Below are 14,801 nucleotides of genomic sequence, written 5' to 3'. Positions count from 1 at the left end.
CAGGGAAGGTATGCCCAAGGAATCTCAAACCTTTGTGTGAGCTTCCAGAATGTCTTACCCTCGGTTTGAAGGTTTGTGAATCGAACGGTGTCAGATTGCTGCAGGTAAATGCAGATTTGGCGTTCAGTGTAGAGCTCCAATTGTGTCGGACATGAATATGTTGGTCGATCTTAAATACTTACTTTTTTCATAGATATTGGTCATTTTGGGAAGCCCATTATAATCGTTTTAGCGTTGAAATTGTGATACCCTATCACACAGGTTATCTCAAATCATAAACTTTACTTTAAAATCTTTTTAAGTGTATGAAAGTAAATGATACCAGCTGCTAACAGAAAAAAGGATGCAAATAACAGATAAGACTTTTTTTTATTATTTTATTGCAACAATAAATCTATTAACATTTTATAAATATGTAAATATTATAAACCACGGTATTATTTCTCGAAGATAGTTTTTGAAATGTTTATATTTTCTTTATACAATTTCATATATATATATATTTATAAGCAATTAGCGGATATTTTCTTGGCATGGGATCATTTTGAGCTCAGCATTAGTTTTTCTCCATCCGTATGCCTTGGTCCCATAGGTTTTGGTATTTTAACTAAAATATATTTGTAGTGTACCCTTTGGAAAATTTAAGTAATTCTAAAACCTGAGTATAATTGTAAGCACAACCTGAATGTTGGACTTACCCTAAGCAATATCATATCAATTTTAAAACAAAAATCTGTTTTGACATTTATATCACTTTCCTTCACCAGAAGATGGCTTATGCGAGTGTACCCTCAATACGAGTCTAAAATATAAAACAAGTCCTGCACCAAGCACAAAATTTTAAAAATGTTCCTGTCTCCATACACAATATAATTCATAAAAATAATTTTGTGTCAAATAAAAATATAGATTTGAAAATACAGTGAATACGAATATCTTGTTATAAAATGTCATGTCTCCTTCAAATGTCCGTTTTGAACACTTTAGGCACTACATCAGCATTCCGTCCCAAAGCCTCTCAACAAATCCATCAAGCTATTCTGCAAAACAGAGAAATTCACATCCGATGTCAGCAAAGAAAGCCTACCTTAAATATAAAAAGAAAAGTACATTGTATCTTCAATATCACACACTGTGCTGGAGCGTTTGACAGAGCTCATATTGGTCGAGGATTGATGTGGGATGTCATAGAATATTACGCAGTGACATCATATCCTGGTTGATAATTGATGTGTGATATGATAAATAAATTACGACATAAAGTCATTTATTCTGGTTGAAGATATAATGCGGAATGTGATAAATAAATTACGACATAAAGATATATATCCTGGTTGACAATTGATGTGGGATGTGATAAATAAAGTACAACATAAAGTCATATATCCTGGTTGACAATTGATGTGTGATATGATAAATAAATCACGACATAGTCATTTATCCTGGTTGACAATTGCTGTGGGATGTGATAAATAAATTACAACATAGAGTCATATATCCTGGTTGACAATTGATGTAAGATATGATAAATAAATTACGACATAAAGTCATATATCCTGGTTGAGAATTGATGTGTGATATGATAAATAAATTACGACATAAAGTCATTTATTCTGGTAGACGATTGATGCGGGATGTGATAAAGAAATTACAACATAGAGTCATATATCCTGGTTGACGATTGCAGCATGATGCGGGATGTGATAAAATTTACGAAATGACGTCATATTCTATTTATTGAATGGTTGCATGCACCATGTCGCACTCACTGTTTGAAAGATCACCCTGAGTTCAAAATAGTCCTTTACTCCTATTGTACATAAAAATTTGAAAAAAAACCCCAAACTATTCTTATGAATTAAAACAAGAGGCCCAAGAGGGCCTGTATTGCTCACCTGAATATTTAAGCAGTCATAGCAAAATATTCTCATTAAATATTATATTGCACTAAAAATATTTCCCTCGCAAACTTTGTTGGCTCCATCTGTTGAAACAACCAGCAAAATAAGATTCTATGCTTTTTTATTCTTCTTCAGAAGTTGCTTGACATATTTTTCCCTGTGACATTGTAAGTAGGCTAATGTCATTTTCCTTCTCAAATTGGTTAGCTCTATTCCAAAATGCTACCAGCCAAATCTTATGAATCCATTCTTTTTAGTTCTTGAGAACAAATCCTTTAAAATGTTGTTGAGGTCATTTTCATTCGCAAACTTTGGTGAGCTCTATCCCAGGAAGTCACCAGCCAAATATTATAATTTTAGGAATTTTAATTCTTCAGAAGAAGTAATTTGAACCATTTGACATATTTGAATGCTGTTACCTTGAAAGTAAGTCAAGGTCATTTTCTTTCGCAATCTTTGTTGGGCTCTTTCCCAGGAAATAACTAGCCAAATATTAAGGTTCTATACCGTCCAGTTCTTCAGAAGAAGTTGTTCTAAGCGTTAGACATATCTGACTCCTGTGACCTTGAAAGTAGGTCAAGGTCATTTTCGTTTTTTAACTTAGTCGGGCTCTATCCCAGGAAGCCACCAGCCAAATAAAAAGATTCTATACCTTTCAGTTCTTCAGAAGAACGCACCAACAATAGCTATAAACACAAAGAAAATGTTATATTTTTTTATCAACTAAATGAGCTATCAGATAAACTGTTGGTTTTCTAGACATTGTAGATTAAAATGTAATAACAGTTACATTTTCACAACCTCAGATTTGGGTTTCTACAAATTTCCTCCTTTAACTGAATCCCCTCTGCCAATGGATTCTACAGTGGACTCTGTCCAAACCGGATTATTGTGTAACCGGCCAAATTATTTTATCCTGGGGTAAATCTTCTTTAACATTAGTAGTTATTCTATAAACTGGCTTGTTTCCCAAATGATATGGCCCAGTTGTGTCCAATAATATATATTGAGTTTATCACATCGTTAGTAATGATTTAAACCCTTTCCGCCTTTAAGGTCATGCCACAAGGGTGGCAGAATACAGCCTTCCTATATGTAAAATAGAAACCACTGGCCCAATCGATATTTTGTAACATATTCAGATAAATATTTCTAAACAGTTTCTTTGCGTTGGTAAGTATCAATTATTGTTACAGTAGGTTCATACAGCATAACCAGTGAAATGTTTATGTGTGACGTTTCAATGACTAGCATGATATGTCCTGACTGTTACCTTCATGGGACAAATGACCAGCAAAATGTAAACAATGACATCAAGGTGTAAAATATGTACGAGTTGGCCACAATAAAATCACCATTGATTCGTGACAAATTCTCACCTTCAGGGTAATTTATTTGCTAGGTACTTGTAAAGACAGAAATTCTTCTTTTCGTCTGAAGTATTCACCAAATCTTATAACACCATACCTAGTAAAAACATAGTGCGAGAAGGACAAATTTACATTGAGCAATTAGGTAATTAATGTAAAACAAAATAAAAATGTTTGAGCTCAATATCAGTATATAAAGATGACAACAGAAACTGCTGGTTAGCAATAAAACATTAAAACCAAATATTAATTCATTAAATCAAATTATTGAAAATACGGCAGTATCTTGATTCAGAAATAACGTATTTACTTCAGTTCAGAGTATATCACAGGAAAATCTTTCAATTTGGGAACTCGTTACATCGATAAAATGTAATTTCCATAATTAACTCATTCACCCCTTAAGACACATTTGAACTCTTCCTATTCAAAGGTTGGAATAGTTCATTATGAAATTTCAGGGGTGAATGAGTTGAGCAGGTTTCAAGCTTATTGAAAACCGAGAAGCTATCTTTTTAATTCCACTTACTCAAGGTAATCAAAGTCAATGGTGGAGTACTTGGCTTGTATAAGGGCCCATACTCCCCAGAAGAAATGAGCAGTCTGCAACACAAAGTAACAATATAATAAATAACCTTCAATAAGATTCATCAGTTTGGAAATATATCAAATTCATAATTCATAATTTCATATCAAAGTTTTACTTTACTTTCTACACAAACAATGTACGTATTAAAAGTGTCGCAACGTTTCAAGATCGACTGGTCCCTTTGACAAGCTATGGCATATATCTTGACAAAGGGACCAGTCGGTCTTGAAACGTCGCGACACATTTAATATGACAATTGTACATTGTCTGTGTAGAAAGTAAAACTTTGATATCAATAAATAACCTGAATTTAACTCATTCACCCCTGAAGACACATTTGAACTCTTCCAATTCATAGGTTGGAATAGTTCATTATGAAACTTCAGGGGTGAATGAGTTAGGTAAATTTTCAAAATAAGAAAAATCTATTCTAAATCTATTGAATATTTCATAGGGGAACAAAACTATATGACAACTATCACAGTTTGGTCTATCATGACACTTTATTGTTTTGAGTTATTATTTGATTTTACTGTATTGGATGAATGAGCAGTCAGTTTAGAGATGTTCTGTTGTACTGGGTGAATGAGCAGTCAGTCTAGACAGGTTATGTTGTACTGGGTGAATGAGCATACAGTCTAGACAGGTTGTGTTATACTGGGTGAATGAGCAGTCAGTCTAGACAAGTTCTGTTGTACTGGGTGAATGAGCATTCAGTCTAGACAAGTTCTGTTGTACTGGGTGAATGAGCATATAGTCTAGACAAGTTCTGTTGTACTGGGTGAATGAGCAGTCAGTTTAGACATGTTCTGTTGTACTGGGTGAATGAGCAGTCGGTCTAGACAGGTTCTGTTGTAATGGGTGAATGAGCAGTCAGTCTAGACAGGCTCTGTTGTACTGGGTGAATGAGCAGTCAGTCTAGACAGATTATGTTATACTGGGTGAATGAGCAGTCAGTCTAGACAGGTTCTGTTGTATTGGATGAATGAGCAGTCAGTTTAGACATGTTCTGTTGTACTGGGTGAATGAGCAGTCAGTCTAGACAGGTTCTGTAGTAATGGAATGACTCATCTTTCAGGATAAATAATACATTTGGCAGGTATAATTAGTATATTATGAGTGATCTCAGATTACGATATGAAGATCATTAATTTGACTCTCATTATACTTTTTATATTCCACTTCTTTTTCAGTGATCCACTGGCATTGTTTTACACAAAAAAAGCCTTACCAAGGCACATTTATTGACGTAAACATATAGTGTTTCTACTTCTGCCTGTAGTATATCGGCTGATTTGCCGTTCGCCTTGTTCCACTCCTTTAAATAGGTTCTCAGCCATCCCATCTGGAACTCCTTGTCTGGGTATAGGTTGTAATCCACTTCATCTAACCCTGCAGTGTCAAGTACCAAGAACCATTTATAGATAAAAGTCTTTTATGCTATAGATGCAAACAGGGATAATGAAAAAATATCAATGATTTCACAAGAATCATGGTTCTTTTGTAACATGGCTGAAGACATTTTCAGAGTCTAGTTGCTTCTCTCAATACCCCCAGAGTTTAGTTAATTAAAGTATTATTATAAATATAATTTCATTAAATATTTGGAAGTTAATTTGTTTGAGCGAGTGTGGTGTGCTAAATGTATTAATGTTTGTGAAATATGTCGCTTAACAAATGCAATGAACAAGTTAACTGTTTCTGTGTGTAAGTTGTATGTAAATCATGTAATTGGCCTGCAATAAACTTATAACTTACAAAAAAAAAAGTGATCCCAGAGAGACCTAAAATGTTGCTCACTTGAGCCTTCCATCTTCATAGGTTCTATGCAAGATTTATCTTTTCTCCTTTATATTTATCTGTTGGATTGAGTTGTGTAAACACTATAGATGCACCTTGTGGTAATTTTCAAATCAAACCTTCATTCTGCTGTGTCTTTTAAAGCGAGGTTGTCATCTGACATATTTACTGGAGCCTACATTTAAAATTTGAGAAAGATCAGTGCTTCTTGAGAAATAGCAAAAACAAACTTGAACAATCAAAATCCAAGATGGCTGCCTGTTAGCTATATCTTACAAATAATCTTTATCTTATATATAAAACTATGGACCAAGGGAATCTGCATATAAAGTTAAGGAAACATATGTCTAGTACCATGACTTTGATAAATAGCAATAACAGGAATTTTTTAAGGACAGACGAATAACTGACCATGGACGAAGGGCGATTTGAACAGCCCACTATATGATGATGGTCAGCTAAAAAAACTGAAATATATGCAAAGTGTCGTCAAGTATATTAAAAAATACAAAACCTGCAAATTCACAGAAGTGATTTCCGATGTCAAACGGCTGGTAGTTGAACATCCCATACTCGTGGTCTATGAAGGTCACTTTGTCTGTTAATAATAATATATATAAACGCAATCAGAAAATCTTAAAAAGGAACGATCGATTGTCATGTGTATGAAGATCCTGTGCTATTGTTTTCCCCGATACGCTGTGTGAGCATGTTTGGTACTGTATATTATCAGGAACATAATTAATGACTATTTGTAACAATCATTTCAAAAAACTCTGCCTCTAAAAACATCTAAATTAACAAATTACCTGAAACTAAATGATTATTAAATTCCACAAAAGCAGATGTTGTGTGAACCAGCTTAGGGTAAAAGGCTGATAGATTTCAAATTACTTACGATGGAAGAAGAGAGTGAAACTCTTCTTTGTAGTATTTTGGATAAGGTCACATAAGTCCAATCAAATATTTGGGAATAAATTTTTGTCAGACACCAAGCTTAGGCAATGGACATGGGTAGTTAGTACAGGATTTTGTTACGAGTCTAAAAGTTGTTTCAAGAGACATTATCCAATCAGAGTGCAGCAGATTAATTAAATATGCACAAATTCATTCGAGCAATGATCACCTGAGTAACAGACTTGGGTATAGGTAGTTTGTATAAAAGGCAAGATTTATTAATATCCAATAATTTCTTCAAAATGAATTGCCTGGAAATGTATCTGTATAAAATAAAAGACGGCTATTGGCAGTCATATATTGATTTTTTAAGAAAATTATAGTATGATATCAAGAGATATTGTACAGGAAAACATTGTCAGGACAAGAACACTGACAAAGGGCATGGACATTTCTAAGTGTTGCATTCACAAACCACATGTTATTTGAGTGCATTATTGAAAATGACAAAAAGAAATATCGTAAAACACTTCATTGAATAGCTAATTCCAGCAGAAATACCTATGAGCAACACAATACAACATTGAAATGTGAAAGTGTAGTACCTGATTTTTCGTTGTATATGATATTTCCGACCAGAAGGTCATTGTGTGCATAAACAATAGGACACTCCATGGCTCCCAGGTGCTCCTTCAGAGTGGCTAATTCACTCTCCAGTACTGACCGGGGCTTTATATGCTTAGAAAATCTGAAATGGACACCATGTTAATAAAATTGATAAACTGAAATTTCACCTTAATGTATGAACTTACTTGACCCAGTGTGACACAGCTGTGTAGCCTCGTAATACCCTATATGTGTTAATAAAAATAATTAATATTTCAAGGTTCTTATATATATATCACTTTATCACAACCTAGTTTGTAGGTCAATCATCTCAAAGCAGTTCACAAATTATTATCTGTTGTTATAGGGCCTTTGCGACGAGCCAATACCTTTCTCAACTCCATAGGGAGCATTCAGCCGGTGCTGCCATTCAAGCGCTCACAGCTAGCATTCAACAATTCTAGAACTATATATGTATACCAAACCATGTAACGTACTCATTCACACCTGAGTAGACTGGAACAAGCAGAGTAAAGTATCTTGCTCAAGAATACAACAAAGTTCCGTGCCTCGAACCTCCAACCCTTCAGTCACGAGCAGGGCGTCCTACAACTAGACTTCCTCAGCTACTGTGTCTCAAATTAATGCAGTAGGACTCTGTGTGGCTTGGTAGGATTATGTGAGATTTCATAACCCTCTGGTCCTTATTGACATTTTTAGCCCTGTGACCTATGACCCCATATCACTTTATGACCCTGTGTTATCTAAATGACCCTGTGAAACCTGTGACCAAATATGTGTGGACTATATATGACTCTGTTTGACCAATATGACCCTGTGCGACCCTGTTTGACCCTGTTTGACCTTTTTGACCCTGTGCGACCTACATGTATGTGAACCCTGTTCAATTCACTTAATATACAAGCAAACAAATTTAAAGGTAAGTATTTAATACGAATTGATTGAGAAAGCTAACAATCTTAATAAAATGACATGCTAAATTTACATTTAAGTAATTAAATATTTTGAATTTATATTATTGTATGTATGTGATTCTTAAATCCTTCCTAGTTCTGTGAACAACAAAAGCTATTTAAGTCTCATTTTAGATTATGTCTTTTTTCAAAAAATGTGTTGTCAAAAAGTCATTCAAAGGATCCATACAAAATTTAATTTGTTTTTACGGACTACAAGTTAATCTTGGTCAGTGTAACATGCATGGCTTCACTTTAATTGTCATCTAGATTGGCTATTACCAATATAAATAGATCGTCTTATCCGATCAGTTGTACCTATAATACTGCATTGTAAAACTGCATACATCAACGGCTGTGCACTAGATACCCTATTTTGGACTTTGGATCCTGTTCAGCAATGAATATCTCTCTCTTATAACTATATGTAAGACATGATATAACCACAACAGGCTATTAAGCCAGTTCTATAGTAAATATAACACTTAAACAGTAGTACTGTATACATCCTAAAAAACATGCCCCCTGTAAATATAACTGATTAATTAGGACTTCTTAAATAAGGATATTAACAGAAAAACACATTATTAACCCTTTCACCCCTAGAAAACTTTAGTAGGCTCTACCATACATTTTTATCTGGTTGAAAATATTAGATTTTAGGGTCCAAAATCGGGAGTCTCCCTCCTAAATACGGAGAGTTAGCAAGTACATTTGTATGCATACATGTATTAGGGAATACATTAATATAACAAGAGGCCCAATGGGCCTGTTCGCTCACCTGGTATTAATCTCACACTTGTAATCTTAAAAGTGGACTAAAATACAGCTACAGGCAGAATATCAGTGTTTGATTCATAAGAACCTATTAAAAGATTTAAACATATGACGCCTGTGACCTTGAATGTCGAACAAGGATATTAGGTTGAACAGAGTTTATAGTCTTCTAACCCAGCATGCTTTTGGCAAAATATCATTACCCTGGACCTTTTGGTTATTCAGAACAAGTCATTTAAAGATTTAAACATATATTGACCACTGTGACCTTGAATATGGGCGAAGGTCATTCATTGCCACTACCCTAAGGATTTTCTATCGCTGTCCAAAACTGTAACTTTGAAATGAAATGGAAACTATTTTACCTACATGAAAATTAAACATAAGTTTCCATCAACCATTTTTGAAAATAAATGTTTTACACCTTAAAGAACTCTGACGAAAAATAAATAATCATTTTCAAAAAGATTACATAATCAACAACAGTACCCTGGTAATATTAATTTGAGAATAAAAATGCAATGGGACCAGGCTTGGATTCAAATCCTGGACCTATCTTTCTATCTATCCATACTGCAACACCCTCTTGTGGGTATTTTGTGCAGCGTGCTCGTCTATACATGTTAATAGGTAGTATATTGTGCCTCAAATGAAATAGTACAGACTGGCATGTATATACTAAATTTCATCAGATCAGAAAAAGAAAAGGTTGAGTTTGAGTGAAATAGAGAGAGCCATGAGGAATAGTGGTATCCAATGTAAATATTATGGAACATTTGATAGCTCTTCTAAAACAATGTTCGGGTGGGGGGGGGGGTGGGGGTGGGGTTGGACTTCCAATCATTTATAAGTAGTGTCACTTTAAAATGAGCTACCTGTTCACTGTTCAACAGTATAGTTCCCCGGCCAAGCTTCAACATCATGTTGGGAATGGGAAGCGGAAATCATGATCGATTATTGGAAAACTTTTAATGAAAGATTATCGATTATAATCATAACATCCAAATTCTGGTAAATCTATTTGAAATATATGTAATTCTGATAGTACCACTTACAATTGGGATTTACAGCATAATTTTGACATGCAAAATCAAAGGCTGACTTAATTGGTATATCCATTTTACAGTCTTTTATGTTTTTACACTTTTAGTTTTTACAATACTACTAGAACTTGACTAAGAGTAAATCTGACAGATATCAACAGAAAACAGCATGCAACATTTATACAGATAAATCAATTACAAAATTTAGCAATCAATTAATTTGAGTTGGTTGTACAATCGATTGACTTTCGATTATAATCGATTATCGGAACAACACTACTTCAACCTACTTATATTCAAGATGAAATTAAGGGGAGGTTACTGTAGGTATGGAAAAAGTTGAACTCTCTAGTGTGTTGCCTCACAGGACAGTGGGACAAGGATCCTTAAGAATAAAAATGTGCAACTTGCCACTGGTAAGCAATTTCAAAACCTATAAAAAATCCTCAGCTAAATCTTCCACTCTCTTTTCAAAGAAATATTTTCACAGAATGAAAAAAATGTTTCTATTCTCAAGCTAACAAACACTCCGTCAGTAAGAGACTCAATGCCGGTGGTTCCAGCTGTGTTATACACATCTTCGTGAGTAAATAACATGACAGCTTGTAGTCAATCAATGAAATATCTAACATTGTGTTATCAACAGGAAATTATACCAGCTAGCATAGAATCATATATCATAAGCCATTTTACTTCTTACTTACATATACATGTATCAGATGTTTTCTTTAAAAATATTTCCCCAAGAGAAATATTTCCTGCTGTTAACCTTGATCATTTTATTTTTTCATTTTCTATCCCATGTAGAATTTGCTCCATAGCTATTATGCTGTTCAGTGGTAAAAGGATTAAAATAGTACAAGTCTAAGTAGTACCATTGTATGAAACAGATCATACATGTATATCCTAATCATATTTCACATAATCAGAGTCAATGAATGATGTACAAAATTTGAAGTTATAAGGTTGACGGGAACCTTTGAAGTTTGAATTTGATGTACAATATGATGAAGGTTTCGTTGACAAGTCCAGCTGCCAAATGCATAGCTAAACTAAGGATGCATGGGAAATCATCATGTAAAATTTTAAAAACATATTACTCCATTTATTTCTGTCAATATTGTGCAAAATAAAAAAACGGACGGACAGACGGACGGACAACCTGTTTACTATAGGGCACCTGCATCTTTAATGCGGGGCCCTAATTAGATGATACAATTACATAATGTTTGCTAAGCAAATGAAAATTTTGTTTTTGGAAACATACATACTTTCTTAATCAAAACAACAACTCATCCGGTATAGTCTTCTGAAAATTGAGCAAAGTTAGGAAAGAAGAATAGGTCACCTAATCTTGACATTCATGTACATAGTTTGATTGGGTCGATTGAAAAATTTACCTTTAGTAATTTTTAGCTATTTATTGTATACTGTTTTGAAATAGTTTGAAAATTATCATGATTGAGCACCTGTCCAGAAGTTTCAGTTTGTCATTTAGATCTAATTATATTACCTACCAATGTGGCCTCTTTTGACCCACTCCTCGGTCCCCAGGTGGGTCATGGTGTTGGTTTATTCTTTTTAACATTGATCCCATAGACAAAGGATGCTTTCACTATAATCGGCTGAAACCTACTCCGAAGTTTGGGAGATGTCATGTAAAATAGATAACACAATTTGACCCCTTTTGACCCCATCCCTCGAAAAAAGCAGCTTCATTAATATTTTTATACATATTAATCTTCATGGCTTAAGGATGCTACCAACAAAATTTGGTTGAATTCTGTCCTGCAGTTTTAGAGGAGATGTTATTTACTGCAAGAGTTGATAGCTAGATCTATGACAGATGATGAACAAAATGCTGATGAACGACGAAGCACCACCACACACACTCAATCTGGTACTTTGTACCACTGCTGAGTTAATCCACTCACATGTTCAAATTAGTTAATAAAGTAGATTTGATTTAAGGTGACTCCCGTCAACTATATAGGAAACTTACTTTTCTTGTTTCACTGGATCATCAAAATTTTCTGGCATTTTCTGCAGCCAATCATCAAGTCTATCAAACAGTTCACTCTTCGGCTTTGATCCACTGGATTCCTCAGGGGATTTCGCCAACTGTAGTTTAACTAGTGCTCTTGTAATTAACCTGAGGATGAAAATACTCCAGATGATTCCACAGGGGAGATAATAGGTTTTGTGAGAAAGCAAAAGTTTACAAACAATTCAATCTTGTTTGTTGCTTGGAGTTTGTTTGGTTCATACTTTAGGTCTATGACTACAGTCCATAAAATAAAAATAAGATAAATTTTATTGATTTCCAACCCAACTTATAATGTGTGTGATCTTGGCTATCTTAGCATAATGTTGTGTATAATAATTATACAAAGAACAGCTCCACCTTTGACTACAGAACATAATGAATGTACTCCTTGATCAGGAGAATAGGATAAACAGACAGCTGCAAATGGACATTGAGTTAATAGCACAGTAATTACCATAATCCAATATTTATATCAACATCAGTAGTATAATATACTCACAGTCCTATATGACTGTCCCTGACCGTCTTCTCATCCAGGACCATTCCAGAAGCGAATCCATACATCAGCGCGTTGTTGAAGATTGCATACAATGGTGGACAGATGTCTTTCTTTGATAGGACAACCATGTTTTTCTTCTCCGAATCTCGGTCAATGATCAAATCAGTTTTTTGTCCATAAACTCTGATAACGATGGTGTCTTCACCAAACTTTCCATCTTCGTAGAAGCAAACTAACTTGTTGGTAATTCCACCACTTAAAACCTGAAAAAAAAATCACAATTTTGATAAAGGACTGATTGAGCGATAGAATGAGGAACACATCGTTCTATCTCATTTGGGTGCATTTTGAGGTCCTAGGTTTTAAAATGTGTAATTAATTAAAACTCAAACAACAGTTACTGTAGGTATTGTGATTCTATTCATGAATTTTAAATGTTAAGTTTGATTTGAACACAAACACTAATTGAAAAGTTATTTTGCAAGCTTTCGAAAATGTAGCTGAGCTTTCAGATGATCCCAAGGATACATTTTTTTTATAACTTATGTTAAGATAATGCCGATAATTTTTCCTGTTACGAACTACTGTATCTTGCCATGTGACAGTTATAACTAAAGATAATATATTTTTACTATAGCAAGGAGGTTTTTCTGTACTTGGAAGTACCATTACATGTAACAGCTAGGGCTTCTCAATGGTCGAATATAATGTTTATTTTTTATTCAGAACATATAATACTAGTCCGAATTATTCTGACGTTTTATCGACTTTTTTCATATCGGTCTGTCGTCAATTTAATCGACGACAGACCGATATGAAAAAAGTTGATAAAACGTCAGAATAATTCGGACTAATATAATACTTGATTATATTGTGATAATGATATTTAATTTTAAAGATTTAGTGATGTCTTGGTTGGTTTGTGTTTTATTTCCTTAATTAACAGCTATGGTCAATTAAGGACATGCCAGGTTTTGGTGATGGAAAAAGCCGGAGTTTCCAGAGAAAAACCACTGACCTATGGCCAGTACCTGGTGACTGCTCCACAAAGGTCTCAAACCCGTGACCCAGTGGTGGAGGGCTAGTGGTTAAGCAGAATGTCAGACGCTTCAACCACTTGGCCACTGCGGCCCCTTTTGGTGATATCATATTTACTGATAACTACAGTAACTATAGAATTACTGAAAACTAAAGGGATTAACCTTGTGACCCATCAACTCCCACTCCAAAACTGCACCAATGTTAGTACATGTATTCAGGAATTACAAATGCACAGCATCAAAATGTGAGATGCATTATACGTTACGTCCAAAAATTTCAGTTTTGTTGAATTATTTTCAGTATTGAAGGTAGAATAAACAAGAGTACCGCGGGGCGGAACAATATAACCCTTCAAATGCTACATATGTATATAGTGTTATTATATGACTGGTGCTAATTCTAAGCCCTGCATGACTGGATGAGCAACGTCACGTGACGAGGTCTGTAAATATGTTACAGACCTCGTTCTATAAATAGAAAAGTGTTTCAGACCTCGACCTATAGATACATAGACAAGTGTTACAGACTGTTACTAAAAATAGGCCGAGGGAATTTCCCAGCCAGTCTGTAAATCTGTTACCAATCACACTACTGAATTCAACTACATATGAATTATCTCATCAAATTCTCAACTATGTTAATATTGATGATGTCGATTGTTCAAATAATATTTACTTGAAATTAAATATCACATGAATTGAATCTGAAATTCAATTTTTGTGTATGTTCTTTTGTATTTGAAGTCCTTCACTCTGTGATTCCAAAATGGTCCATGGATGCCATCCATTTGTTTATGACATGAACAATTATTAATCTTATTGTAAAATGTCATATAATAAAACAATTGTGGACTTCAGTTTCGGTCTATCCCTGATTTACAGACCTGGTCTGAACAATATTCACCTCGACGTTCGGCCAAAAGTTTACACCGGACGGACAACCCCATACCATAATATGGCATTATATGTCAAAGGACCTGTTACAGGAACAAAAGAATTTTGCCCACAAAGCAATTTAACCATTACTGGGTTATATTTGTAACTCCCTAAGACACGACCCATGAGATATTTTTAAAAAATGAAAAAGGTCCCCAGGGCCTGTGCTATGAACTATTTAGTGATGCCTTCCAAAGGTGTACGACAGGGTTCACTTTTTTGTCCAAAAAACTATCAAAACAATGTTTTACGCTATCAAATAATATTATATTATTTAAAGTAGGATCTGCTGCAAATTATGAACTCAAATATGTTACAAAAA

General features: G+C 34.4%; 1 protein-coding gene across 3 annotated transcripts in view; it reads right to left on the bottom strand.

Annotated features, from left to right (window-relative positions):
* Window positions 1-368: 368 nt before the first annotated feature.
* Window positions 369-14,801, bottom strand: part of LOC110460302 (ethanolamine kinase 1-like) — a 17,435-nt gene continuing 3,002 nt past the window's right edge. Inside the window, exons 2-9 of one of the 3 annotated variants that reach the window (XM_021513128.1) lie at window positions 12,504-12,766; window positions 11,960-12,109; window positions 7,163-7,305; window positions 6,175-6,258; window positions 5,092-5,252; window positions 3,801-3,874; window positions 3,281-3,368; window positions 369-1,087 (exon numbers count right to left, since the gene is read on the bottom strand). In XM_021513128.1, the coding sequence (XP_021368803.1) occupies window positions 3,293-3,368; window positions 3,801-3,874; window positions 5,092-5,252; window positions 6,175-6,258; window positions 7,163-7,305; window positions 11,960-12,109; window positions 12,504-12,766 (951 nt within the window). In that variant the 3' untranslated portion in view covers window positions 369-1,087; window positions 3,281-3,292. The remainder of the gene's footprint in view (window positions 1,088-3,280; window positions 3,369-3,800; window positions 3,875-5,091; window positions 5,253-6,174; window positions 6,259-7,162; window positions 7,306-11,959; window positions 12,110-12,503; window positions 12,767-14,801) is intronic. The other 2 variants (XM_021513130.1, XM_021513129.1) reach the window with 2 other exon arrangements.

The sequence above is a fragment of the Mizuhopecten yessoensis genome, unplaced genomic scaffold (genome assembly GCF_002113885.1).
Source record: "Mizuhopecten yessoensis strain PY_sf001 unplaced genomic scaffold, ASM211388v2 scaffold10353, whole genome shotgun sequence".
Taxonomy (NCBI): Eukaryota; Metazoa; Mollusca; class Bivalvia; order Pectinida; family Pectinidae; genus Mizuhopecten; species Mizuhopecten yessoensis.
This window is presented reverse-complemented; position numbering and strand designations above follow the sequence as displayed.